Raw genomic sequence first — 27,896 nt, forward strand, 5'->3', positions numbered from 1 at the left:
GCTATCCAACAGCCGGCAACTGTGTTGCCCCCCCCCAGGCTGAGGCCCTGGTGCTCCCGCACCGGCCGCAATTCCGCCACTGCATAGACTTCCGCTAAAGTTGGAGCTTAGTTTCTTCCACCTGCGGATCATTACACAGCTGAGGGGCTGGTTTCTACAAACCTAGAGTAGGTATCTGGTAGACTAATAAAATATACACTGCCTGTCCAAAAATAAAAAAAAGTAACTTCCTGGATTTTGGTAAGCAAATAGGTCAGAGCCTTCCATTGGATAATAGGTCTAGGCTTAGCAATGTTATGTGCCCAAAAAATGAGGTCAGCTGCCGACCTGAATATACTGGATGACCAGGATTTTTCCAGCAATAGGTTTTTTTCTTCCCTGATGACACGGACATATTCCAAGGTGAAAATGCCAGGATTCATTGGGTTCAAATTGTGAAAGAGTGGGGTTAAGGTCTGGACTGTGGTGGCCAATCAATGTGTGATAATGATGTCTCATGCTCCCTGAACCACTCTTTCACAATGTGAACCCGATAAATCCCGGAATTGTCATCTTGGAATATTCCCAATGTGCCACCAGGGAACAAAAAAATTAATTGATGGAAAAACCTGGACATTCAGTATATATTCAGGTAGGCAGCTGACCTCATTTTTGGGCACATAACATTGCTGAACCTAGACCTGACCAGCTGATGCAACCACAGAACACTGCCCCAACAGGCTTGTATGATAGGCACGATGGGTGCATCACTTCATCTGCCTCTCTTCTTACCCTAGTGTGCCCATCACTCTGCAACAGGGTAAATCTGGATTCATCAGGCCACATGACCCTTTTCCATTACTCAGAGTCCAATCGTTATGCTCCCAAAAAGATTGGAGCCTTATTTTCCTGATTAGCCTCACCGATTAATGTTTTTTTTAAGGCCACACAGCTGTTCAGTCCCAATCCCTGGGGTTCTCTTTGCGTTGTGCGTATGGAAATGTTTTTACTTTCACTATTAAACACATTTGTGAGTTCTACTGCTGTTTTTTTTTACGATTTGATCTCTGATCACGATCATCCAACATTTTCTTCCAACCACATTTCTTCCTCGAAGATGATGGTACACCACTAACCTTCCAGGTTTTAGTGATATAAATAATAATAATAATGCGGTGAACAGTTCTTAACCCAGTTTCAGTAGTTTCAGCAATCTTCATAGTTGTTTTCTTTGCTTGTTGCAGGCCTATTTGACCCTTCTGAAACAGAGTTGTATCTTTTCCATGACCACAGGATACTGTATGTCTTCTGACACGGTTGTTTAAGATATGAGAAGTTACTCACTACATCAGTTAGGCTGGGTTCACACTTGGGCGTTTTTCAGCGCTGATCGAAGCGCTGAAAAACGCTCAAGCAGTGAAATCCTATTAACTCCTATGGGCATGGTTCCCACCTGGGCGTATTTCAGCACGTTTTGACGCCCTACGCCCGAAATAGTACAGGAGCTTCTTTGGGGCGGATTTCAGCGCGTATCCATTGGTATTCCCGAGTGTGGCTCGGGGTTAACAAAACGGTAACCCCGAGCCACACTCGGGAATACAGCGTAGGTCTTACCTTGTCCGCGATCCCCGCTGTGTCCTCCGGCCGCTGCCGTCTTCCAAGGTCCGCCCCTTACGAGCGTCCACATCGCAGGGGGCCGGATCCAACGGGAAGTTTAAAAGTTAAAAAAAAAACGAAAAAAAGATACAGAAAAAAAGGAAAAGAATAATCATACCGCCAGGGAGGTTAAAAAATGAGCGTTGAACGTGCGTTTCATTGAACAAAAAAACATGCTTATAACGTGCTAAAAACGAGCATAAAACGCACCTATTAGGAACGCTCAGGTGTGAACCCAGCCTTAGGGTTAAATAACTTGTTGCTGACTAAAACATAATAATCAAGGCAGTAATTATCCATTGGAAGGCTATTTTCGGCTTTTTATCTAAATCAACACTGCAGATTGCTTTCTTACCTATATAGATACCTCAAAGTTCTCCCGTCACTCCTGTGATAGTACAGGAGAAGTTGTGTTCCTCTTGTACTATCACTGAGACACTTAAGTTTACTGGTTTCGTTGATGCACTTGTGATGTCTGCAGGATATAACATTTGCCTAAACAAAGCAGTAAAGCCGGGAAGCATTACAGCACCACGTAGCTACAACAAACATGGAGCTATTTTTCATCTAATATGAACTCATGCGACAAGAGGTTTGGACTGAAAATAAGTAAAGCTGGAGGAACAAGAAATGTTTCACATTTTCCACAATAGACTGGAAAACTATTAAAAGCTGCCCATTAAAAAGGAAATCATGTTCAATTTATGCGGTCATTTGTGCCGTTATCTCTTTTCTTCCTCTTCCCTTTTCCAATGCCAACTGGAGCGGTAAAGTGAAGAAAGACCTCCAGCAAACTGTGGAATCCAGGGACTAGAGGACTGTACAGGACATGCGATTAGTGTCCATGCACTGAGTGACACAGAAGATTATTTAAATTATATGTGCGGTCTGATGGAACTGACGGTTACCAAAAAACATTGAAATCCAGCATCGCTGTCACTCAGGACTGGGCTTCTAACTCGAGATATACATTTTTATCCCCCAACCTAGTGGCAAGAATGCCATGCGAACGGCCTTCGCCCAGCATATGGCTGGGTAAAAGATTTATATATTTATAACCCTTTAAACTCTCTATAGACATACATCAAGTTTTGTTCTTTTAGCACAGGCTCATGATGTCATTAATACATATACATAAATGCATACGGTGTATATAATACATATATACACCGATCAGCCACAACACTATGCACTATGGGAAGAAGGCAGTGTGATGCTTTAGGTAATGTTCTGCTGGGAAACCTTGGGTCCTACCATTCATGTAGATGATACTTGGACACGTACTACCGACCTAAACATTGTTGCTGATCAAGTATACCCCTTCATAGAAACGGTATTTCCTGATTGCAGTGGCCTCTTTCAGCAGGATAATGATCCCTGCCATACTGCAAAAATGGTTCAAGAATGGTTTGAGGAACACAACAAAGATTATGAGGTGTTCTCCAGATCTCAATCCAATCGAGCATCTGTGGAAAAGCAAGTCCAATCCATGGAGGCCCCACCTCACAACTTACAGGACTTAAAAAGATCTGCTACTGACGGCTTGGTGCCAGATACCCCAGCATACCTTCAGAGGTCTAGCAGAGTCTGTGCCTTGACTGGTCAGGGCTGCTTTGGAAGCAAAAGGGGGACCTACTCAGTATTAGGTGGGTGGTCATAATGTTATGGCTGATCAAATATTGTCAGGATCCACCCCGCTACCTGGCTGACCGCTGGCCCTGCCTCTCTACAACCAGCTGTGCCTGCCCCCTCCCCTGTCTGTCCCTCAAGTCAGCGCTGGTGGAACAGAGAAGGGAGAAAGGAATCCCTGCGGGCAATGATGACCAGGGAGAAGATCATGAGCTGAGTGATCAGCGGTATGTGACTTCTCAGTTCTCTAGCGATAGAGCCGGCAGTGTCACGTGCCAGCTCTAAGTATTGGGACAAGTAAATTTTCCTCTCCCAATACTTCTCCTTTATGGGCAGGCTGCAAACTCCTGTCAGATGATGTAATGCAACCTCTTTCTCGTTCTGTAAGTGAAGATGGAGGGGAGCTGCTTGAACTATGGAACACTCAGCCACCATTTTCACAGGTTCAGATTCAGGGCTGTCCAAAAGATGCGAATACTGGCACCTATAGTACACGGAACAGCTTGGTGTTGACAGGGCCATGAATAATGTGTCTCTTTGACTGGGGAATACCATTAAAGTGGAAGTCAAGGCACCAGAATTCTGGCTGTAGAGCAATATTGCATAATGTAAGGCACACTGACAAGGAGTATGGATGACTAATGTTCTTTTAACTTCCACTTTCAATATTCTATCATTATCTAGTATCCTAATGACTTAATAATTGTATAATTATGTATTTCTGCAATGCATTTTGTCATTGATTTGTAAATCACTATGGAGGCTGCTGATATTATTCAACATTAACCAGCTGCCAATGTCCTGAAGATTACAAATGACCGCTTACCGGAATAGTTCATCTACATTCTCAGCTCTTGATGGCTTGAACAACGGGCCCTCATTGTAGGCAGATGGCAGCAGCAGTGAGTCTCCTTTTCTCACAGTTCCACCCAAGTCCTGTTCTTCAAATAACTTCACATCTAAAGGACACAAAACAATAAGAGGGAATGATACATAACAATAAGAGGGAATGATACATAACAATAAGAGGGAATGATACATAACAATAAGAGGGAATGATACATAACAATAAGAGGGAATGATACATAACAATAAGAGGGAATGATACATAACAATAAGAGGGAATGATACAAAACAACATGAAAGAATGATACAAAACAATAAGAGGGAATGATACAACACAATAAGAGGGAATGATACAACACAATAAGAGGGAATGATACAAAACAATAAGAGGGAATGATACAAAACAATAGGGAGGAATGATAGAAACCAATAAGAGGGAATGATACAAAACAATAAGAGGGAATGATACAAAACAATAAAGGGGAATGATGCAAAAACAATAAGAGGGAATGATACAAAACAATAGGGAGGAATGATAGAAACCAATAAGAGGGAATGATACAAAACAATAGGGAGGAATGATAGAAACCAATAAGAGGGAATGATACAAAACAATAGGGAGGAATGATAGAAACCAATAAGAGGGAATGATACAAAACAATAGGGAGGAATGATAGAAACCAATAAGAGGGAATGATACAAAACAATAGGGAGGAATGATAGAAACCAATAAGAGGGAATGATACAAAACAATAGGGAGGAATGATAGAAACCAATAAGAGGGAATGATACAAAACAATAGGGAGGAATGATAGAAACCAATAAGAGGGAATGATACAAAACAATAGGGAGGAATGATAGAAACCAATAAGAGGGAATGATACAAAACAATAGGGAGGAATGATAGAAACCAATAAGAGGGAATGATACAAAACAATAGGGAGGAATGATAGAAACCAATAAGAGGGAATGATACAAAACAATAGGGAGGAATGATAGAAACCAATAAGAGGGAATGATACAAAACAATAGGGAGGAATGATAGAAACCAATAAGAGGGAATGATACAAAACAATAGGGAGGAATGATAGAAACCAATAAGAGGGAATGATACAAAACAATAGGGAGGAATGATAGAAACCAATAAGAGGGAATGATACAAAACAATAGGGAGGAATGATAGAAACCAATAAGAGGGAATGATACAAAACAATAGGGAGGAATGATAGAAACCAATAAGAGGGAATGATACAAAACAATAGGGAGGAATGATAGAAACCAATAAGAGGGAATGATACAAAACAATAGGGAGGAATGATAGAAACCAATAAGAGGGAATGATACAAAACAATAGGGAGGAATGATAGAAACCAATAAGAGGGAATGATACAAAACAATAGGGAGGAATGATAGAAACCAATAAGAGGGAATGATACAAAACAATAGGGAGGAATGATAGAAACCAATAAGAGGGAATGATACAAAACAATAGGGAGGAATGATAGAAACCAATAAGAGGGAATGATACAAAACAATAGGGAGGAATGATAGAAACCAATAAGAGGGAATGATACAAAACAATAGGGAGGAATGATAGAAACCAATAAGAGGGAATGATACAAAACAATAGGGAGGAATGATAGAAACCAATAAGAGGGAATGATACAAAACAATAGGGAGGAATGATAGAAACCAATAAGAGGGAATGATACAAAACAATAGGGAGGAATGATAGAAACCAATAAGAGGGAATGATACAAAACAATAGGGAGGAATGATAGAAACCAATAAGAGGGAATGATACAAAACAATAGGGAGGAATGATAGAAACCAATAAGAGGGAATGATACAAAACAATAGGGAGGAATGATAGAAACCAATAAGAGGGAATGATACAAAACAATAGGGAGGAATGATAGAAACCAATAAGAGGGAATGATACAAAACAATAGGGAGGAATGATAGAAACCAATAAGAGGGAATGATACAAAACAATAGGGAGGAATGATAGAAACCAATAAGAGGGAATGATACAAAACAATAGGGAGGAATGATAGAAACCAATAAGAGGGAATGATACAAAACAATAGGGAGGAATGATAGAAACCAATAAGAGGGAATGATACAAAACAATAGGGAGGAATGATAGAAACCAATAAGAGGGAATGATACAAAACAATAGGGAGGAATGATAGAAACCAATAAGAGGGAATGATACAAAACAATAGGGAGGAATGATAGAAACCAATAAGAGGGAATGATACAAAACAATAGGGAGGAATGATAGAAACCAATAAGAGGGAATGATACAAAACAATAGGGAGGAATGATAGAAACCAATAAGAGGGAATGATACAAAACAATAGGGAGGAATGATAGAAACCAATAAGAGGGAATGATACAAAACAATAGGGAGGAATGATAGAAACCAATAAGAGGGAATGATACAAAACAATAGGGAGGAATGATAGAAACCAATAAGAGGGAATGATACAAAACAATAGGGAGGAATGATAGAAACCAATAAGAGGGAATGATACAAAACAATAGGGAGGAATGATAGAAACCAATAAGAGGGAATGATACAAAACAATAGGGAGGAATGATAGAAACCAATAAGAGGGAATGATACAAAACAATAGGGAGGAATGATAGAAACCAATAAGAGGGAATGATACAAAACAATAGGGAGGAATGATAGAAACCAATAAGAGGGAATGATACAAAACAATAGGGAGGAATGATAGAAACCAATAAGAGGGAATGATACAAAACAATAAGGAATAATACAACACAATAGGAAGGAATGATAGAAAAAAACAGGAAGAAATGATAGAAAACAATAGGAAGGATTGATACAAACAATAGGGAGGAATGATACAAAACAATAGGAAGGAATGATACAAAACAATAAGAAGGATTGATACAAACAATAGGGAGGAATGATACAAAACAACAGGAAGGAATGATACAAAACAACAGGAAGGAATGATACAAAACAATAAGAGGGAATGATACAAAACAATTGGAAGGAATAATACAAAACAACAGGAAGGAATTATACAAAACAATAAGAGGGAATGATGCAAAACAATAAGAGGGAATGATACAAAACAATTGGAAGGAATAATACAAAACAATAGGAAGGAATGATACTGGGGATGTAATTAAATTACAAATGTGAATAGAATGACTTGGGTCCAGTGTACATGGGCTTGACACTCACAATTAGGGATGCACCGATACAGAGCATTTGGGCAAGTACTCATACTTGCCCAAATGCTCCGATACTTACCCCGAAACCAGAACTGACGGTCAGAGTGAGGTTCCTTCTGACTGGCAGTGCCGCAAGGGATTATGGAGCCAGTTTCACACTGTCTAGCTACACCGTGGGGCAGCCTGGCTACCTGACCAATCAGGAAGCCGGGCACGGGTCATGACCTGCCGCCCAGCTTCCTGATTGCCCGGAAGTCGGGGCCACGCTACCTCGGGATGTCGGTATCGGTACATCAGTGCATCTCTACTCACAATCCAGTCAAATACAGAGAAATGTAGTCTGTTTTGAACAATTTGTGCTCATGCTGATTTGTATTGAGGACTAAAAGTAAGGTGATCCATGGCAAATGGAACAATTGTGTGAGCGTCCATTGCTCCATATGATCCAGTACATAATTCAAACAATGGAATCCACACCTATAAAAATTGCTTCTCAAAAGCAAAACACAAATGACAATGTACATTATCCCTTGCAGGGCCATTTTAGCTGTATAGAGAATTCAAGGTTATATCATGTATACAGGGCACTCTTCTTGCCGGGGTGGGATTTGTAGGCTTGAAGCCATGAAAGTAATAATGGGCACTTAGACAGGGTTTCTTTTATCCCAGAGATGGGCTTTACCAATTCCTCAAATGTTTCTTAGAAGCACTGTGTATTCTGCTTTTCTGTGAATGGGCTGTTCACACTTTGCTGAATACCCATGAACAGGACCATGGATAGGACGGTACAGCTGGCTCTTCCATACTCGGCCCAGGACCCTATAAGGACAATAGGGGGGCCCGGCAGGGGCTGCCCACACAGCTTCCCCCAACGAGAACTCCCGGCGATGCTTGTGCAGCTTGTCAACTACAAGTAATCTGAGCAGCTGTACAGCCACCCAGATCACTCCTATTAGCCTGCAATTTTGCCGGGGGTCCTCTGCTCTTCTGGGGGGGGGCCCTGAACTATGGCAAATGGTGTCAGGATGGAGCAGACCTAGAAACGTTCATTCCCCGATCTGCTTTGTGATTAGTGAAGCAAGAAGCGCTGTGCCCTCAGCGCTTTCCTGCTTCAGAGCTGAATTGCAGGGTAAACAGACAATCAAGCACAATCCTGAGCTTTATCATCTGTATTGAAGACCAGGAGAGACATCAGGAGTCTAATAGACCCCTAATATCTCCACAAAGAGAACCTGTCACCGCCACATGCTATCACACAGGGGCTTGTTAGCCTCTTTGTGATAGCAAAGGTTAAGTGAAAACAATGTGAAACTAAAAAAAAAGGGATTAAAAAAAGTAAAAAAGTAATAAAATAAATAATAATAATTAAAACATTTAAACCAACCTTGCTATCTAATTTGAATGAACACATGTGCATAGGGGATGCATGTGTATGTAAAAGGGGAGGAAGGGGGCCCAAATCCAACACATATACATTTCTTTACATTTTTGCCCAAACAATCCCAGTCATTATGTTTCCAAACAGCTCCAACTCTCTCAGCTCAGCTATACTAAACTGTCCTGTACAAGATCACAAGGGACAGCATAGTGTCTAGCAGATGTCCATCTACTAGCTTAAAAAAGCAAAGAGGAAGGTAGCAGGAGGGGAGTGGCATGTCCTACTGTGTGTGTGTGTGTGCTTGGAGATGCACACAACTTACTAGTGCAAAGAAGGGTGGTTCCATAAGACCCTGCAAGGGAAAGGAGCCACCCTAAAACAGGATATCAGGGCCAGAGCTCAAGAGACCAGCTGATTCCGCAGGAAACTAAAACGTTTAAGCATCAAGGAGTATCATCCATTGTAAGTGATTGCATCAGCATTTAGAATAGCTTAAAACGTTTTTGACTTTACTATCACTTTAACCAAGGTGTAGGCAACCTCAGCACCCCAAGGGAAATTACAGGTCCCGTGAGGCATCGCAAGACTCTGACACAGTCACAGGCATGACCCCCCTAGAGGCAGAAGAATGATTATATTTGAAGTTTAATCACAGCCGGATTACCACTGTTGCCTACCCCTGTTTTACCCAAACCCTACTGAATCCTATTCATTAGGGATGCACTGATACTAGTATTGGTACTGTTACCGAGTATTTTAGTGAGTACTCCCCACAGTACTTATCCCTATACTGGAACTTCCGGTATAAGGAAGCCGGCTCCATGCTCCCTCGTCACCAGGGAGCACGCAGCTGACTTACTGGCCAATCAGGAAGCCTGGGGGCAGGTAATGACTCCATGCCCCCTGGTGACGAGGAAGCATGGAGCAGGCTTCCCGGCCAATCAGGAAGCCGGGGGGGGTTAAATGACTCGCTGCCCGGCTTCCTGATTGGTCAGAAAGCTGGCGTCACCTGGTGATGAGGGAGCATGGAGCCAGCTTTCCGGCTAATCAGGAAGCTGGGCAGTGAGTCATTAGACGCCGCCCGGCTTCCTTAATAGGACTTCCGGTATTGGTATTGGGTGTCGCCGAGTACTGAAACAAAATTGGTACTCGTACTCGATACAGCAAAACCGGTATCGGTGCATCCCTACTATTCATTAAATGGCATTGCCCAGCAGCCATTAATTTGGGGACAAGGGGTCGTGGTTGGGCTGATATAACACTTTTGAAATAAGGGGACACCATGATATAGGTTTACAAAATTGTGCCAATGTTTCTTGTCTCATACTGCCCTCATCTCAGCAATGATGAAACGTACACAGGAACACCCATAAACTTTATTTATACCCTCCTTCAAAGTTTAGATACACAGGGAGATCAGGAGACTCGGTCTGATCATCAATCTGTGCACCCCCCCCTCCCCGCCCCCCATACTATACAACATAAATTGGATTTTATGGCAGGGTTACACATGGTGTTCATGTCTGGTCTGGTATCCATACTTCAGATACAAACCAGAAACAACTTTTTGAAGTCAGTGTCATTTTGATGCTTGGAATTCAGCTGTATTCTGAGTACACACATGAGTCAGTAGAGGATGGATTAGACCTGTGGTTGCTCCTTTTTTTTTTGCCTACTCATCCTTGGACCACCCAACCATAATTAGTTTTTTTAACTATGTTCTATATGAGACTCCGGCCCTCCAGCTGTGGTGCAACTACAAATCCCATGAGGCATTGCAAGACTCCGACAGCCAGAGGCATGATTCCCAGAGGCAGATGAAAGATGGGATTTGTAGTTTGACCACAGCCGGGACGGCCAGAGTTTGCCTACTTCTGCTGTATACACTGAGTGGCCAGTTTATTATAACCACCTGACGTTTGTAGGCAAATTAGCTATAATTTCGCGCTGAAGTTGCTAGAGGGCCAGACCATTATAAATAGGGAAGCAGGTTGTTTACCACGACAGTAGAAGTGATTTGTTTCTGAAGATACGGGGAAACAACGCGATTTAAAAGAGAACTATGAGGTTAGTGCTTTTCACTCACCTCATAGTTCTAGACGACCTGTGACAATGAGACTGTCACTGGTTGGCTTAGTAGATCGGGAGGTGAGCGAACACATACCGGCGTTTGCTCACCTCTCGATCGTGTCACGGCTCTCTGCTGTGACAGGGGAGGGGTTGGATTCCCCCCTCCCCGCTCCGATCCGCCAGCGCTGACTGACAGTCACGCAGCTTGGCGGATCCAGACATAATTGTCGGGATCCGCTTCAGCATCAGCGTCTCAGTATACCGCAAGCTACAGCTCACGGTATACTGAGCTTAGGGTGACAGGAGGATACTAGTTTGTGTCCTCCCGTTACCCTAAGGAGAACTATGGGGAAAAGCCCTATCCCCATAGTTCTCCTTTAACAGCCTTTGAACGTGGGATGATTGTTGGCGCTCGGAGCCATGGAGAGAGTATTAGCAAAACAGCAGAATTCGTTACATGTTCAAGAGCAGCTGTTGTTAAAGTGTGTAAAGACCGGACTGTCAGCCGAAAATCTGGGTCTGAACGTGCGAATTGTGACCGCCAGCGACTAGTCAATGTTAGGGCAGAACGGAGAGTGGCAAGACTGGTACAAGACAACAGAAGGGCAACAGTGCCGTGTCAGATTCCTCGCATCACCTTTCAACATCTCATGGAGTCACGAGGCGGCCCAACAAAGTCATCTCGTGGAGTTATCTCGTGTCCCAACGAAGTACTATTGGGGTGGTCATAATAATCTGGCCACTCAGTGTATATTAGTACTATACAAAGTTTCAGCCCATTAAGGCAAAACTCACAGAGCATTATGTAGACGGACATCTCTGTGAAGGACGTAGCTCTCCAGTACTTCCCCGCTGATGGTATATCTTTGGTTGAGCCATGGACGACAGTCCCTCACTATGCAGGATCGGGAGTACCAACTCCCAATTGAAATGGAACACCGAGGAAACCTTTGGTAAGAACGATGGAACAGTGCGCAACACTATCCGGTCTGGAAATCTTTGACAATAAGGTTCCTTGCAGGAAAAAAACGTGCAGCTCCGACACCCTCCTGGCGGAGACAATTGCTGTGATGAAGACTGAAAGGAGGGTGAGGTGATACAGAGAACGTGAAGCTGGAGGATAGAATGGCGCCACCGACAGCGCCTTCAGAACCAAGGGCAGGTCCCATTTTGGAAATAGAAGTCTCACCGGAGGCCTCAGCTTTATGGCTGCTTGCAGGAATTGTCGCACAACAGTATTATTAGCCCAACGACACTTAGTCAACGCCAATAAGGCTGAAACCTGGACCTGTATTGTGTTGTAACTCAGACCCGCGTCGAGAGCTGACTGCAGAAAATCCAGGATGTTCCCCACACAACAAGTAGCCACTTACATTTAAGTATGACGAAACGTGTCGGGGCGAGGCTACACTTCTCGGTATCACACGCAACCAGGAAGTACAGAGGTTTTACTCACAGACGTGTGAGCGGCCGTTTTTAGCGATTTTAAATGTAAGTGGCTACTTGTTGTGTTTAATAAAGCATGCTATCGACTACACCATGAGGAGTTTTTTGTCCCTTTTATATTTTTGTGACTAAATACTGATCCATATGGTGAGGATGAGACGTTTGGAGGTTCACCAACTTTCTTCTGCCTGTGAATATCCTGGTCTGGTGAGTGCGCATCCCAGAGGGGACCTAGATGTGGACACTGCGGTGTGGGATTTCTCTTATTTGTTACGGACACTGAAAATTTAAACTGTTTTTGGCATTCACATATCATCTATTTTTTTCACTTTTTTTCACTTTCAAATCAACGGATGTGTTATATTTTTAAAGATTTTGGATCCACAAATTATCTACTTTTGGACTCACATTTTATCAATGATTATTTAATATATAGTTCACTCACTTTGGCATCCACTTTGCTATATATCACCTTGATAAGCTTGAGATTTTTTATACATTTTTATACATTTTCTGCATTTGTGGTATTTTATATTCAGAATTGTACATTTTATCTATTTCATGTATTCGTGCACGATTTGATTTTTTTCACTGGTTATTATTGGTTATTAACACTTATCAAGTTTCATTTGCCAACACTGATTTTATTTATTGATAATCCTGAGCGCTGCACATCCAGTTATATTACTTCAGTAAAGATGAACTCTTTGTCCCTCCTTGCGCCAATGGGCCCAAAGGACTGCTGGAATGGAAGATGAAAGGATTCCTAGAAACGAGAGACACTGTTGTGCCGTGCATGTACAAGATGCCATGAGTAGGCCATCTAGACGGATGATCCGAGAAACCTTCTCCTTTGGAAGAAAAACCTGTGATGTTTCTAAATCGAATATCATTCCGGTACTGCAGAGCCCGTGCCGGTACCAGCTGGCTCTTCTGCCAGTTCACCAACCAGCCATATTCCTGAAATGTCTTCAGTACTAGTTGTCGGTGCTGTAAAAGTTGCTGTCGCGATTGGGCCAACAGAAGGACATCGTCCAGATAATGGAATATTCTCACGCTCTTCAGTCGCAAAAGCGCAATCACGGACACAAACACCTTCGAAAGGGTCCTTGGAGCTGAGGATAGGCCGAAAGGAAAGGCATCGTAACTGATAATGCTTGTGACCCAAAGTGAGCCGCAGGAATTTATGGTGGCTGCTTGCAAGTGGGACATGGAAGTAAGCATCCTTCAGGTCCACCGTGAGCATCCAATCCCCTGGTCTCACCAGCTCTTTGATGGTCTCTACCGACTCCATGCGGAAACTCTCTACCTTGACAAACCGGTTTACTCTTTTTAGGTCGAGGACTGGCCGAAATCCGCCTGAAACTTTGCTGTTCCGGCATGGGCAGAATGGCTTGTGACTGCAGCAATTCTTGAATGTATAAGTGCAGATAGGCTTATTTCTCTAGAGAAGCTGGGGCGTGAGTCTGTACAAAATGATCCGGAGGTATGGAAACAAACTGTATTTTGTAACCTTTCCTTACAATCCCCAGCACCCACTAATCCTGAATGGTGTCCGCCCATATCTGCCTGAAGGAAGCCAACCGAGCTCCCACCACAGGCGACAGGGCGGGCCACGTCTCAGAATAGCTTCTCCGTCTTCTTGGGAGCCTGAGTAGGCATTGCCTTGGCACCTCTAGAGTAGTAAGACTGACCTCATCACCATGCTTTTCGAAATAATTCTCTCCCGGGCCTATAAGCTCTGGCCTCCTGGAACGGTTCCCTGAACCGTCTGTTCTGACGAAAGAGCTGCTGTCTTTTCCTATCCTGCGGTAGTAGCCAAGACTTACCCCCTGTCATTCTCTTGATTGCCTCATCCAGGGGGCCCCCAAAAACTACCTTTCCTGAAAAGGGAATAGCGCAAAGCCCCTGCTTCGAAGCGCCGTCTGCCGACCAGTGCTTCACCCACAGAGCTCTGCGGCCTGTCACAGAAAATTACATCAGGCGAGCTGCTAATCGCACCAAGTCCACCGACGCCTCTGCTACGAAATCTGAACCCATCTTTAAGTCAAGCATTCTGGCATATAGAACATCAGTATAAAAGACAAACAGCAACCCTTCAGCAGGGCTTACCTGGAAACCGACAGCGCCTCTGCACTGTGGACAACCTTCAGAAACAATGGCAGCAGCCTCTTCTTTTAGCAGCGATCCCTCCTGCTGAGGAATCGCTGTATGTAAACCCCTGATGGCTCTCCTTATGCCTGGAGCACACCGCAACACTCGGCATGTGTTCCACGCTGGCTCCATCCAGTCCCGCCACTCCTCCCCACCAACCAATCCGGAGTAGGGAGGGGCAGAACCTGTGCTCCACGCCGGAACACAACTCACGTCCGCGGCTCTCCTCGCCGCCATAGCATCCACCACGGAGCTAGGAGTACACTACACCCGGCGCCGGTAACGAAGCCTTCGGCCCCCTCAGCCTGTAGCCTTTTAGGCTACCTCCGGCCACTAAGCCTGGCACAAGGCATGTCCCATCCTGTGGATTTACCACATACAGGGTACATCTACCACTTGGGAAAAAGAGGCTGTACCCGTGGTGGGAATAGAAGGTCATGCATTTAAAAAGGAAATATAAAAAAAAAAAACTGTTAGTAAGGTGTCCTGAGCGAGGACAAAACAAGAACACGTATGAGGTGGGAAGGGTGGGATTTATGCTCTAGTTAGGGGTGGTCCTATAGGTAGCCAGGGGCGGGGTTAACCCATTCGTATGCCGGCATGAGGTGAGCCAGGAAATATATATACCCATATATACACTGTGTATATATATACACTGTGTATATACAGTGGGGCAAAAAAGTATTTAGTCAGCCACCAATTGTGCAAGTTCTCCCACTTAAAAAGACTTCTTGGTATTTTCCCAGCTGCAGTATATTTGGGTCTCTGTACCAGACTGGCGTACACCCATTGTAAGACTCACTATATCATGTGTGTTATGACAGCTCTAAGGTCTGGGATTACATGTACCATACTAGTAACGTGGAACGCTACGCCCAGCCCCCACCCCCACTGCTCAGTAAAATAGGAAGTTTGGAAGTGATGGAATAATATTATTCATACTGTGAGAACTTTATACACAATGCCACAAGGAACAAAACTACAGTACATGATCAATCAAAAAAAAAATAAAACTTCTTTTTATGGACAATGCCATTTGCACAAGGCAACCTTTTTCTGAGTTATTGCATTAAACATAGGCTTGTGTTTACTTATTATTTTAGAGCCGGCTTCCTCAACCAGGGGTCCTCCAGAGGTTGCCAAGAGTTCCTCGGGCAATGAGCAATGCTGGATTGATCTTTTGCCTACATTGGTCACCTGTGTAAGGAGACACTTACATTTTTAGAATCTGTGTTTCTTTTCTGGCCATTATTATTATTACCGTATTTGCCGGCGTATAAGACGACCCCCTACTTTTTGTGTTAAAATATAGGTTTTGGGCTATACTCATCGCATAAGACGAGTATAGCCCAAAATAATGTTTAAATGCACCCACTAAATTGTATTTTTTTATGAATACTACTAAACAAATTATTTTATCACTTAATTATAATGAATTCTGATTATTATTAAACTAATCTTGTATAAAACTGGACATGGTAACAAAGAACATTTGACCAGAAGAAAAAATTAAAATAAGAATATTTGTTCCTTCCCCATTCTCAGAACAGCTGGCTAACCTTGCACAGTACCTTCAGTTCCCCTGGACAAAAGTATGCAAGATAATTTTATTGTCTATTTAGACAAAAGAGGGAAAGAGAAGAAGTTAACAGAGAATAGGAAAAAGCTAAAACCATTCATTATAAAATTATATAGGTGGGAAGGTCAGAAACATACTGAGACTTGATCACTTACCATCGGATGCCATAAAAGATTTCTTGCCAGTGGCTGGTATTCTTTTCCTTGGTTCAAACAGCTCTGCATCGGGATACACTTCATCGCTGAACAGAGCCGTAGTGGTCTTGGGTTTTACTATGGGATCTTCAACTTTCTTTGGCGGAACTTTTTTCTTTTTGATTTTTGTTCTGGAAAAATGGAAGAATGCCGTATAAATGACAAACATAAAGTAATGGCATAACGCAGAATGGAAAAAAACTCCATTCTCCCTGCCTGGCCAGCCAAGGATGATACAGCCCTTACCTTCTGGGCACTGCTCATCCAGGATGCCCTGGGTGGAGGATGGGAGAGAATAATGATTCTCCATTCATCAGCCTGAAGCATGTACCTGGCAGATTACCATTATTCCCTATAGCCATTCCCTATATACTGGGCTGTATGAGGGAAAAGCAACACCAAGGGAGTAAATACCAGGAAAGGAAAATGAAAGTACTGGAGGAACCTCACACGGGACTGCAAAGGTAGGTCTCATTTTACATACGGCACCCTAATCACCCTCCACCCCAATAGGTTATGTTCCCTCCGTGTTAGTAGCTAAATGCTGCAAACCACGGATGTAACTACATAGTACGGGGCCCCATAGCAAAAATTTTGATGGGGGGGTCCCCCTGCTGACCTCTCTCTGAGCTGTTACTAATGACCCCAAAGACTCCACTTGTGCATCTGGCATTAGCTTCACTACACTGTAGACTTTACAGAGGATTAGGGGTTGTATTCCACGTATTACTTAAGGTCATCTGAGTCCATTTCTGATGTTTAGTAGGTTTATCGTAGATGAACGATGTCAATTTTAGGCTTTATGCAAACTGAGAATTTTCAGATATAATGTATCTAGTAAATAAATCAAAACTGCAACTTCCAGAGAGTGAATGGGCTATATTCACATCAATCTGAGTGATGTATATTCATTACAGTCCCAAAAGCATAAAGAATTCAGTGGCACCCGTCACTCTCAAGTGACTAAGCGGGGAGACATATGCAGAACTATTCCACAGTTTTCCTGTTGTACTCACGGTTGGTTGTCTCTAACCCTGTAGTTCCGCCGTAATCTTTAGGAAGCTTATCCTTTGTTGTTGTCCACACTGTGCACCGTGATTTTGGAATAGTTAGGCGGTAGTTATGTGGTGTTCACTGACCGTCAAACAAATATCTTCCCATCATCGTCTTTCAAGGGAATTTTTCATGGAGGCTGCCGTGCATGTGGGTCACACAGCTGACAAATCAAGCATACTCTGGCAGACGCGTTTCGCCCCGCCTACCAGGGCTTCGTCAGAGCCTTCTGGATGACTGGTAAGTGGTTTTAATATCTCTGAAATGTTCGCCTATACGTAGGCGTAACTGTCTTTTTGTTTTACCAATATATAGTTTTTTACATAGACACTCTAGCATATATATTACTTTACTGCTCCCACAGTTTATATATTGGGTAATCTGATAAGATTTTGTGCCCTCTGTATTATGGAAATATTTAGTTTTTTGTACATACGGACATATATGGCATTTGCCACAGGGATACATTCCTTTTATTTTTGGCGTTTTTTATAAAAACGTCATATCTTTGCTTGGTCTATACTCTGAGCTGACTAAGTGGTCCTTTAAGTTTTTTGTAGCGTGTAAGCCATCTTTATATTAATTCTAGTGTTTCTTTTACTTGTGGTAAGCTAAGAAGCACCAGTCAGTGTTGGTAGAATTGTACTGTATATTAGGGCTACAATTCTACCACTTAGAGATTTAGTGCTGTTGTCTGAAACTGGCTTCATTGCCTGGTATAGGCCCGAAACTTTTTATACCGTTTTTGCTGTTATGCTGATCAAGTGTCGGTCTGAGTCATGGACCTCCAAAATTTTGCAGGTCAGGAGTGCTGGCTTTCTTCTGAATTTTCTTGTGACATACTTGCTCCATTACAGTGGCTCAGAAAGTAACAAAACCCCAGCCCGGCCACCAGCAATCTAACACACAATGGCAGCCTCTTGTATTTCTCCCAGTACATGTAGTTCACTAATAGTAAATGAGAAAACAGAAAAATGTAAAGCTGAACTCCAGCTAAAAAAGAAATGAATAGTCCAGTATTAGTAAAAATAATAAAAATTGCTTAATCTTGAGTATCCCACCACAGTATTTTCTTGCTGCCCCTAAATGTTCTCAGTCTTTAGGGATGATTGACAGCCAGCGTCAATCCACCCATACCCTCTGATTCCAGGTTGTCATGGACTCACCCCCTGAGACGACATCCCAGTCTGGGGTATTATGGCGGCAGTGGGCAGTCCTTACTGCTGCACATTATCGCGCTCACATGTCCTTACATTCATTACAGTGGTATGGACCAACCACTGCAGAGGAGAAGAGAAAGCACCATGATGCCATTGGAATTGCATTGGTATTTACAGGCAATATATACACTTTTTAACATAACTGGCCATTTGGAATATAAATATAACTTTAAATTGAAATAGACAGGGGGGGGGGGAGAGAATAACATGAGAGTGATGGTGGGTGAGATATATTAGGCAGCAAGTGAACATTTTTTCTCTGAAGTTGATGTGTTTGAAGCAGAAACAATGGACAAGCGTAAGGATTTGAGCGAGTTTGACAAGAGCCAGTCTAGACGACTGGCTCAGTGGAACTACAAAACTGCAGCTCTTGTGGGATGTTCCAGGTCTGCAGTGGTCAGGACCTATCAAAAGTGGTCCATGGAAAGAAAAACTGGTGACAGGGTCATGGGCGGCCAAAGCGCACAAGGGGAGCGAAGGAGGCCCCACCTCTCAGCTTACAGGATCTGCTACTGATGGCTTGTTGCATACATTTAGAGGTCTAGTGGAGTCCATTCCTCTATGGATCAGGGCTGTTTTAGCAACAAAAGGGGGACCTACTCAATATTAGGCAGGTGGTCATAATGTTATAGCTGATCGGTATATAATGACAGGTTGCCTTTAAATTTCAGTTTTATGTAAGGTTAGTCTGTATTCCAGAATAATAGATTAAAGGGAAGCTTGGCATGTGGCAACCATCATGAATATGTCCCTCTTTATAATCTCTAATCTCAGTTTAATTTAATTTTACTGGAACAATACACGGCATCATTTCTACGCACTTCTCGCTTTTTAAGAAGATTTTAAGACTAAAGGGGTCAGTGACATTTCCTGGTGAGTTAATGATGTACAGGTGAATATTACTTGGAGTACAGCAACCGGATTAATTACATTCTGTTCTTTCTTAAAGGGATATTGCAGTTTAAATAGTAATCTCTTATATAGTACTCAAAGCTTTTGCTGACTTGCTGTTCTGTATTGTGATTAATGCAAGGCTGGACAAATCCCAGGAGCCAGGTCACCAATGTTCCTTAAAAATGACAGCTGGCGTACAACTTTTGAGATTTTTTTGTCTAGTTGTTGTCAATGTACCTGGCTTCTAAAAAAATCTTGTTGGCTTATGGATTCGACAGATTGGCTCCTGAATTCCATAATTATTCGTCCACCCCTGGATGTATGTCCTATGACATAGGAAGGTAATATGCTGCCATTCAACCTCTATGGGTAGAGGGAATGATGTGATGGTGCCTAGATCCTGTATAGTAGCACAGGATGTAGAATTAAATGTTTCTGTTTAAATAGAAACAACTTAACATTCCCCCTTCTTAAATAAATAATAACCCCCAGCATTATTATTATTTGCATTATTTTTAACAGTAATAATAATAATACAATTAATAATATTAATAATAATACAAAAAATAATAATAATTATTATTATTATTACTATCATGTGTATTATTATCATTATTTTTATTTATAATAATAATTACTCAAAAATTATTAGTATTATTATGATTATTGTTATTTATCTATTACAAGGTTAAAATGTGTATTTGATATGCATACTGAGCTTAAAACATCACCATTATTTGAATTTTGCTACTGTCAGGGTCACCTCTCCATGTCCCTTTATTTTCATCTTGTGATCCTGCCAGTAACACACTGCCTGCCCTATGGTGACAACACTCACTGTACAGTATCCCGTTGAGGAGTAGCATTGTCACACTTGGACAGGAAGTTTGTATATCACATAACAAAGAGGGGAAGTATTCTGTAGTCCACAGAAAGAAATAGGAACAATGGTAACTGATAACAGTGCACCAGTGGTAGAATGCACAGGTCAAAGGACAGCACTGGATCACTGGCATGATCAACCGGTATTTTTTCTACCAAATGCATTTCTGAGCCACCTGTAGCTCTATAGCCCAGGAGCAGACCATTTTGCGATGGCTCAGAGGATCAGGTGAGTATAACTTTTTTTCTTGTAAGCCCTAGACCAAAACGAGCACTTAACCATGCAGTGCCAGGGGTAGCCCCACTGCAAAGGTTAATACAAAATTCCCTGGGTTCTTGTTTAACTACACCCACCATTCATTGCGCTTTAATGGCAAAGAAAAAAGATTTCCAAGAAGGCAACTTGGGAGGCCCAATTAACAGAAAGTGCAGAATGAATTTACTTTAGCCAAGATTATTTTCACAGAACGTCTCACACAAAAACATCGACGCGTAACAAACAAGGCGCATTCCTTCTTGCTGGAGCTGAAACGGACTGGTTAAATGCTTTCAAGTGCTTGAACTGAATAGTACGCTGCAGAGACAAACTTTTCTAGCTATGGAACGAAATGTCCTAATTATGTGTTTTCATATCTTAGCAACTAAGACAAGTGCCTGTGGAGAGATGGCTACAGTGGGAGGCCGTGCAATCATAACACGTAACGAAAGCACAATCTGGCTCTCTCCACCGTCTAGATGTGCGCCCGCTCTCAATGTTTCCTCATTATCTGCAGATATGGTCAATAGGTTTAACCTTCTCGTAACATCAGCAGTGCTTACCATTTTCTTCTTCATGCAGTTTTAATTAAATTCAACAGTATTACGTTTTACCAACATAGACTGTGCTTCTACACTGGGCTCCAAATAATAAGGGGGGCATCATGAAAGGGGCCCACAAAGGGCCATAAAGATACTTTATTGATTGGGCATCTAATACCCTTCACCCCCTTTCCTTACTTACCTCTGCCGTTTACATCCTGGTTCTTGGAGTACGATCCTATTTAAGTCTATAGAAGGCGCTGCACAGATATGGACAATGCCAAAGAAGATTTTGTCCAAGAGGAGGTAGACTGCAAAGGAGGTCAAAGCTGTCATTGGGCGGTAACTAGGCTGCTGGGGGGATTCTAAATTAGTAAGATAAGGAGGGTGGACCAAAGTAGTGTTTACTACAAGTGAACTTGTCCTTTAAAACATTTCTGTGCAGCCCTCATAAAATCACCCAGTGGCTTATGCTGGCCTTACCAAAAACATCAAAACTACATTGCTTCCAAAAGAAGGGAAAATTCCTCAACAACCTGGCTGAATGCACTTGCCTAAGACAGGGAGAAATAAAAATCCACGAAAAGGGAGCCACAAGGGCAAACCCTAAATGGACGTCACCCCAACCATGGGGTCTGGAGGTTGCCAGATTCTTTGATGGCAAATGTTACAAACTGTATCATTTTCCTGTATGCCTTTCTAAGATGTACATTTTATTATGAAATGTCTATAGATTTTCAGATGAAGTCAAATATCTACAGGATTCATATATACTGTATAATTCAATTTGGGTTTAATTTAATAGAGATCAGTATCTTCGTTAGTTATTACGTTACCCTGAATAAGTGGACTGTTGTTACAAAAAGCTTGTTGGGAAATGTAAAACAAAGTTTTTAGAATCCTAAAGATATTATAAAGTCTACTTGTCTTAAAGAACAACTATAAACAACGTTGTTGAGCAAATTAGCATCTCCAATTGAACATCATGTTGATGTAGATAGGCTACAACAGCAGATGACCACATTGGCTTGCACTCCTGTCAGCCGTGAACAGAAAGCTGAGGTTGCAGTGGGCACAGGTTCACCAAAACTAGGCAGCTGAAGAATGGAAAAAATGTAGCCTGGTCTGATGAGACCTGCATTTCTCCTGAGGCACACAGATGGTGAGCAAATAAGCATCTCAGATTGAACAACACGTTAATGTAGATGGTCTACAAAGCAAAAGGCCACGTTGGGTTCCACTGCTGTCAAACAAGAACAGAAAACTGAAGCTGCAGTGGGCACGGGCTCAACAAAACTGGACAGCTGAAGAATGGAAAAATGTAGCCTGGTCTGATGAGACCTGAATTTCTCCTGAGGCACACAGATCGTAATCTATTCACTGATCAGAATCCAATGGAGCACCTTTGGGATGGTGGAATAGGAGATTAGCAGCATGAATAAGCAACTGACCAATCTACAGAAACGTCATGTCGCAATCATGTCAATAGGGATCAGAATCTCAAAAGGAAATGTTTGTGGGAAGAGTCCATGCCAGAAAGTCCTGAGACTGTTGGAGAGCCAAGGGAGGCCTTACCCACAGGTAGGATAGTGGCTCTAATAAATTGTTTGGTGATTATACTGTATTCCTAAAAGGAGTCAGCAGAAAGTGCTCAAATATACCTCTGTTATGTTTAAAAGACACTCTTTAAAATTTTTATTGTGCATTTGCACGATAAATGTTGGAGCATCCCCATCAGGCTCCACCCACCTGTAGTGTCACTGGTTGTTAAAGACACTGTTAGCCACTGTTGGCAGCTTCCTTAACAACCAGTGATGCCGACATTGGCTCAGTGATGAGCATCCCCATCAGGCTCCATCCACCTGTAGTGTCACTGGTTGTTATGGATGCCGTCAGCTATGGCTGAGGGGGTGTCTGAACAAGGCCCTTCATAGCGGGATCACCAGGGATTATTTTAATAAAAGCAGCAAATGTAAAAATCTTAAAAATTACTTTTGAATTGAAATTAAGATGTTAAAGATTATATAAGATTTTAGTGATTTACTTTGATTGGGTACTACCTAAAACTGAAGAGACTACTTGTGTCTCTATGACTGTAAAAAGGACATGAAGGTAGAACATATATCCCCTAGCTCCACCTCATTGACAAAACTGCTATGCCACCCAAAGCTCCCTCAAACTCACCCCCTAAAATAAATAAACCACACCTTCTGTGAAGTTAAATGGCCATAGCAGCTTTTTATTATAAAAGTTAAAAAAATACCATTAAACATATATAACAGATAAAGGTTTTAGGTCCTTCAAGGTCACAATGTTCTAACAGATTTTGTCTATGCAGAACCACTGAATATATTAGGCCCCCAGTGGCACCAGACCGCCTCGGGGACAACTTCCAAATTGACTGCAGATACAGCAGTATCTGCATTTTCTGTTCACTACCATTTCACGCCATGAATTAAGGACACCATACCATGTCAGGTCCCTAAAACATTACCCACCAGCAACAATTTAGCCAACTTCAAAGATCCCAAACTGCCCAAGCTGTCTTGACACCATAAAAAAATACCACCCCAAAATCATGGTGCGCTGTTCTCTCTTCATCTGACGAAACCTCGACTGCTTCCAGTGAGATTCCTCCTCAGACCATCTCCGAAGTTTCTCCTAATCTTGACCACTAACCAATCGGGTGACCTTAAACTAATGTAATACCCCTATCTTTACCCTTCTGATGCCCTATTCCCCCTTCCCACGTTTGCCCTGTTTATTTATTCTTGCTCCTTGCCTAACTTTAGGCATTAAGGGAGTAGGTAACATCTTATGCGAATAGTGTGATGTCCTCCACAAAGCACTGCAGAACACGCACACGCTACACAAGTCAATAAAATAAACTTGGTGGCAAAGAAAACGTGCAGCTGATGTGCAGGGTGAAATGTCTCCGTGATAATACGGATTCGGCACTTGGCAGTGATTTATAAACATCATATGAATTCTGAAATGGAAACATTTGTAACAGTATAAACTTTGTCTCCAGAGAACTTTCTGAGCTTCTAAACTTAAAAGCGTTAAACTGCCGAGAATAGGATAAAATAGGGTGGTGACCACAAAACGTTTCTCTGTAAATACATATTTCTAATACCTCCAAGAGTCACATTTATTAAAGTGGAATTCTAACATTAAATACATTGTCACTGATAAATGTACTATGAAGATTCATATTCATCCCCACACAGCTACCACCTCTTGTATCACTTGCCCCTCCCTTTGGATTGTAAATTCTCAAGGGCAGTGACCTCCTTACCATCTTGCCTTGCATTGTATTGTAACTTTACGGTCTTCCTTATACTGTAAAGTTCTGCTGGAACTATATCAATCATGTATAATACAAATAATAATAATAATGATTATTATTAATATAAAACAGCTTTCATTATTATACTTGATTTCCTTATTTCTGTCCCTGATCAATTCTGTAGCTTGTCCCTCAAAAACCAACACTTCCAGCTAGGATTCAGTTTATTAAAAAACTATAATCTCTGCAATATATTTCTATAGCATTGTGTGCTTTTTTAATTTTTTAATTTGATTTTTGATCAAAAAGAATCCACTCTTGCAAGTGTTGGCAACTATCTGCAGGGTCATCTACCCTCTGCAGCGTTGCCACCACTTGTGCTCATGCTCCAAATAAGCTGTGTGTACGGCTTGCTCTTTTTGGATCCGAACAGCCGGGTGGTCGGTGGAACCAGTCTGCTCTGCAGTGATTAGCAATGCCAGGAGGAGCCAATGGCAATCAAATACTGTTACAGGACCCACCAAGCAGTGCTGCTGGTGACATAGTCAGCTGCAAGCTTGACGGGGCACGTAAAAATTATTTGACAGCAGCTCCTCCTATCATTGCAATTTATGGCAGGGCAGACTGGTCCCATCCTTCCCGGGACCACCTGGATCCAAAAAGAGCGATGGTCTAGATCTGATGGGTAGAATTAATGGTATTTGGAAAGCATTATTTTGTACTATGATTTGGGAGTCAATTCCAAACCTATATCTGGAAAATGGCCTTTTAGTCGCCATTCACACCATCGTGTTCTGTGAATTGCCTGTGAACACACACGGTGAGATTGGGTTTTTAGGTTAACAACCACTTTAATTCTAAATTTAGGAGTTGAGTTAATTTTCTATTCGTAAATCTATTGAAAGGTATGAACATGAAAACCCGACTTTATTATTGGAGCCAGTCTCATCCTTTTTTTGTGTTTACATTTGAAGCCTCTTCCTTTATAAAATGTGCTTTAAACCCATTTTGTGCCCTTGTTATGACCCAATATCACTCCTCCACTGTTCCATTTTAGAAAAACATCCCAGAGCTCCAACAAAAGAGAAGCGCCAGGACACAGGACAGAGCAGACAGGAGACAGGAGTCAAAGTCCCAAGAGGAGGACAGGACAATCCTGCCAGGAAGTCAACTCCAAAACAACCAGAGGCCATTCGATTGTTTGAACAAAGGATATATTTCACTACCTCTAGTCCCACATTGTTGCGAGAATCCTGCTCAGCACTTTACTAAACTGAAAACCTCAGAGAGGCAAATCCCATTTACAATGAGGGATGGCAACTCCTAGAGAGAACGCCTATTGATTCACCATTTCCTGTAATTCACTCAGGTCAACGGGTTATCGGAGGAGCCTGAACCTCATCACGAGTCTTCAACAATACAAAATTACTCATTATAAATAAAATATAACTTGTGACTAAAAACAATAACAGATTACATCACATCCAAGATTTAAAAAAATTTAACCCCCCCCCCCCCAAAAAAAAGTATAAATAGGCAAACTGATATACACCAAATAACCAAGCCAATTAGGTTATGTTTATTACTTTCAATATATGTTTTGTTACTTTGATATTGTTACATTGCAGTTTTATTTGGAATCAATATTTAGGGGCGTCCTTATAATGAGGCAGGTGGCATCTCTTTGAGTCACGTGGGGGGGCAGCAGGCAGAGCGGCATGGCCACTCTGCTGCACAATGCTTGCACCGTGCCTGCTGCCCCCTTTCCGGCCAGAGGGTACAAAGTTGCTAAAAACCGGGGGCAATACACATATCCCTACCCAGCTCTTGGCAACCTGGGATGCTCTGGCTGGCGTCTCGCCAAGTTCCTGGAAACCAGTGACGTCACTGATTGGACCGTGAGAAAGGGGCCTCAACTGCATCACTTCCAGTGTAAAGCCAACAGTTAGCTAAACAGACTGCTATAGCAGCCGGGAACAGGCATACATCAGCAGCAATCAAAGGGTCAAAGACGTTGAGTTTGCAAGCTACAGCTTGAAGCCAAACTCCGAGAAAAATTATAATTGACACACTGCACTGGGTATGTATATTAACCATAAAAACCCATCCAAGTATAAAAATCTTACCGTGCAGCATGCCGGCTCCTAGACATAACGCCAAGCTTTTGGACACTGCAGAATGTGAGGGATGTGACTCCAACAGTGCTCCGTTTGCATCACCTGTCCCTCCTCACTGTTGCCTTGTTCCTTTCCCCAAAATACAAGGTGTTTAGTGATTGGAGGAGGTGAGATGATGTCACATCCCCACCCCTCCTCCTCCTCTTTAGAGAATAGGAAAGTAGTGATGAAAGTAGTGATGAAGGGACTACATAGAACACCTTGTATTGTTTGGGAAAGGGACAAGGCATTTTGTGAATAGGCAACAGAGTAAGGAGGGGTAGGTGATGCCACCGGAGCACTTCACTGTTCAAGTTGCATCCCTCACTCCTCGCAGTGCCTGGAAACTGAGAGTTACAAGTAGGCGCCGGCATGTTGCAAGGTAAAATTGTATACTTTGCAGAAGCACGCCTCAAAAGATTTATAATCATAATTTATACACCCGATGTAAAGTGTAAATGATACATTTTCCCATACATGCTTTAGGTTTCCCATACATGCTTCAAGTTCTCTTGCTCGGCCCCACTAGCTGAATCAGAGAAATTATTCAATTTACACTGCATCACATGGATGGGGGAATCTCCTAAACAGTGATTGTATCTGATAGGGTGCAGTCACTCTTTGGTTAAAAAAACTTCCACCCAGTTCCTTTATTTTGCAATCAACTTGTGTTGAGCTGGGTGGCACCATCGGGCCACCCATGGCATGACTTTTCTCCAATTCAGTGGGAATTGCCCAAAATTTGAATTGTGTATGACCAGCTTTACAAGGTTGAAGGCTTATCAGCAGTGAATCATAGCAGTGATTAATCCCTTATCAAAGAGTTCTGTCAGAAGATTCAGTCAAACAAAGCTAGACATAAAGCAGCAGGCATTGCCCTACCTCCTTAGTCTGGGAACGAGCACCAAGGCAGAGAATTCAAAGGAAAGTGAGAACTCCTGAGCTACAGATTTGATCTGGAATAGTGACTCATAATTACCCGAACCCTTTTGATTAACAGCCTAATTTTTTTTCAGTACACACTTCCTTAACCTGAAGTTCTGCAGGACGTACCTAGCACACCCTTAATCCACACGCAGCTAAGCATTTACACCAGTGCTTGTTCTGAGAGAGCTTACCCAATCTAACATCCTCCCTACAATCATACAGTAACACACTGTACAGCCTATCTGGGTGCCGTCCGATAAATCCAGCATTATGCTGCAGTGTCCTTGATGGAATCTTCATCCTGAACCCCTACACCGCAATTGATGCAATCCATTAAACCTGCATGTTATTTACTATACCATTGTATCTATTAAATCTTTTGAGCAGTGGCAAGTCATTGATACATTTAGAAAGAGGGGATGTCAAATGTCTTGTGTCATACCCGTCGCCCGGCTTCTTGATTGCCCGGAAAGCCGGCTTCATGGCCAATCAGCATGGAGCCGGCCAGACAGCGCGGAGCCTGCTCCTCG

At 42.4% G+C, this 27,896-nt stretch overlaps 1 protein-coding gene across 1 annotated transcript in view; it reads right to left on the reverse strand.

Moving 5' to 3' along the window:
* The window catches only part of HS1BP3 (HCLS1 binding protein 3), a 78,974-nt gene that overhangs the window by 12,803 nt on the left and 38,275 nt on the right, over nucleotides 1-27,896 (reverse strand). Inside the window, exons 5-6 of the mRNA XM_018568174.1 lie at nucleotides 16,109-16,278; nucleotides 4,091-4,223 (exon numbers count right to left, since the gene is read on the reverse strand). Of these exons, the coding sequence (XP_018423676.1) occupies nucleotides 4,091-4,223; nucleotides 16,109-16,278 (303 nt within the window). The remainder of the gene's footprint in view (nucleotides 1-4,090; nucleotides 4,224-16,108; nucleotides 16,279-27,896) is intronic.

The sequence above is a fragment of the Nanorana parkeri genome, unplaced genomic scaffold, assembly GCF_000935625.1.
Source record: "Nanorana parkeri isolate BGI_ZX_2015 unplaced genomic scaffold, ASM93562v1 scaffold1149, whole genome shotgun sequence".
NCBI classification, from domain to species: Eukaryota; Metazoa; Chordata; class Amphibia; order Anura; family Dicroglossidae; genus Nanorana; species Nanorana parkeri.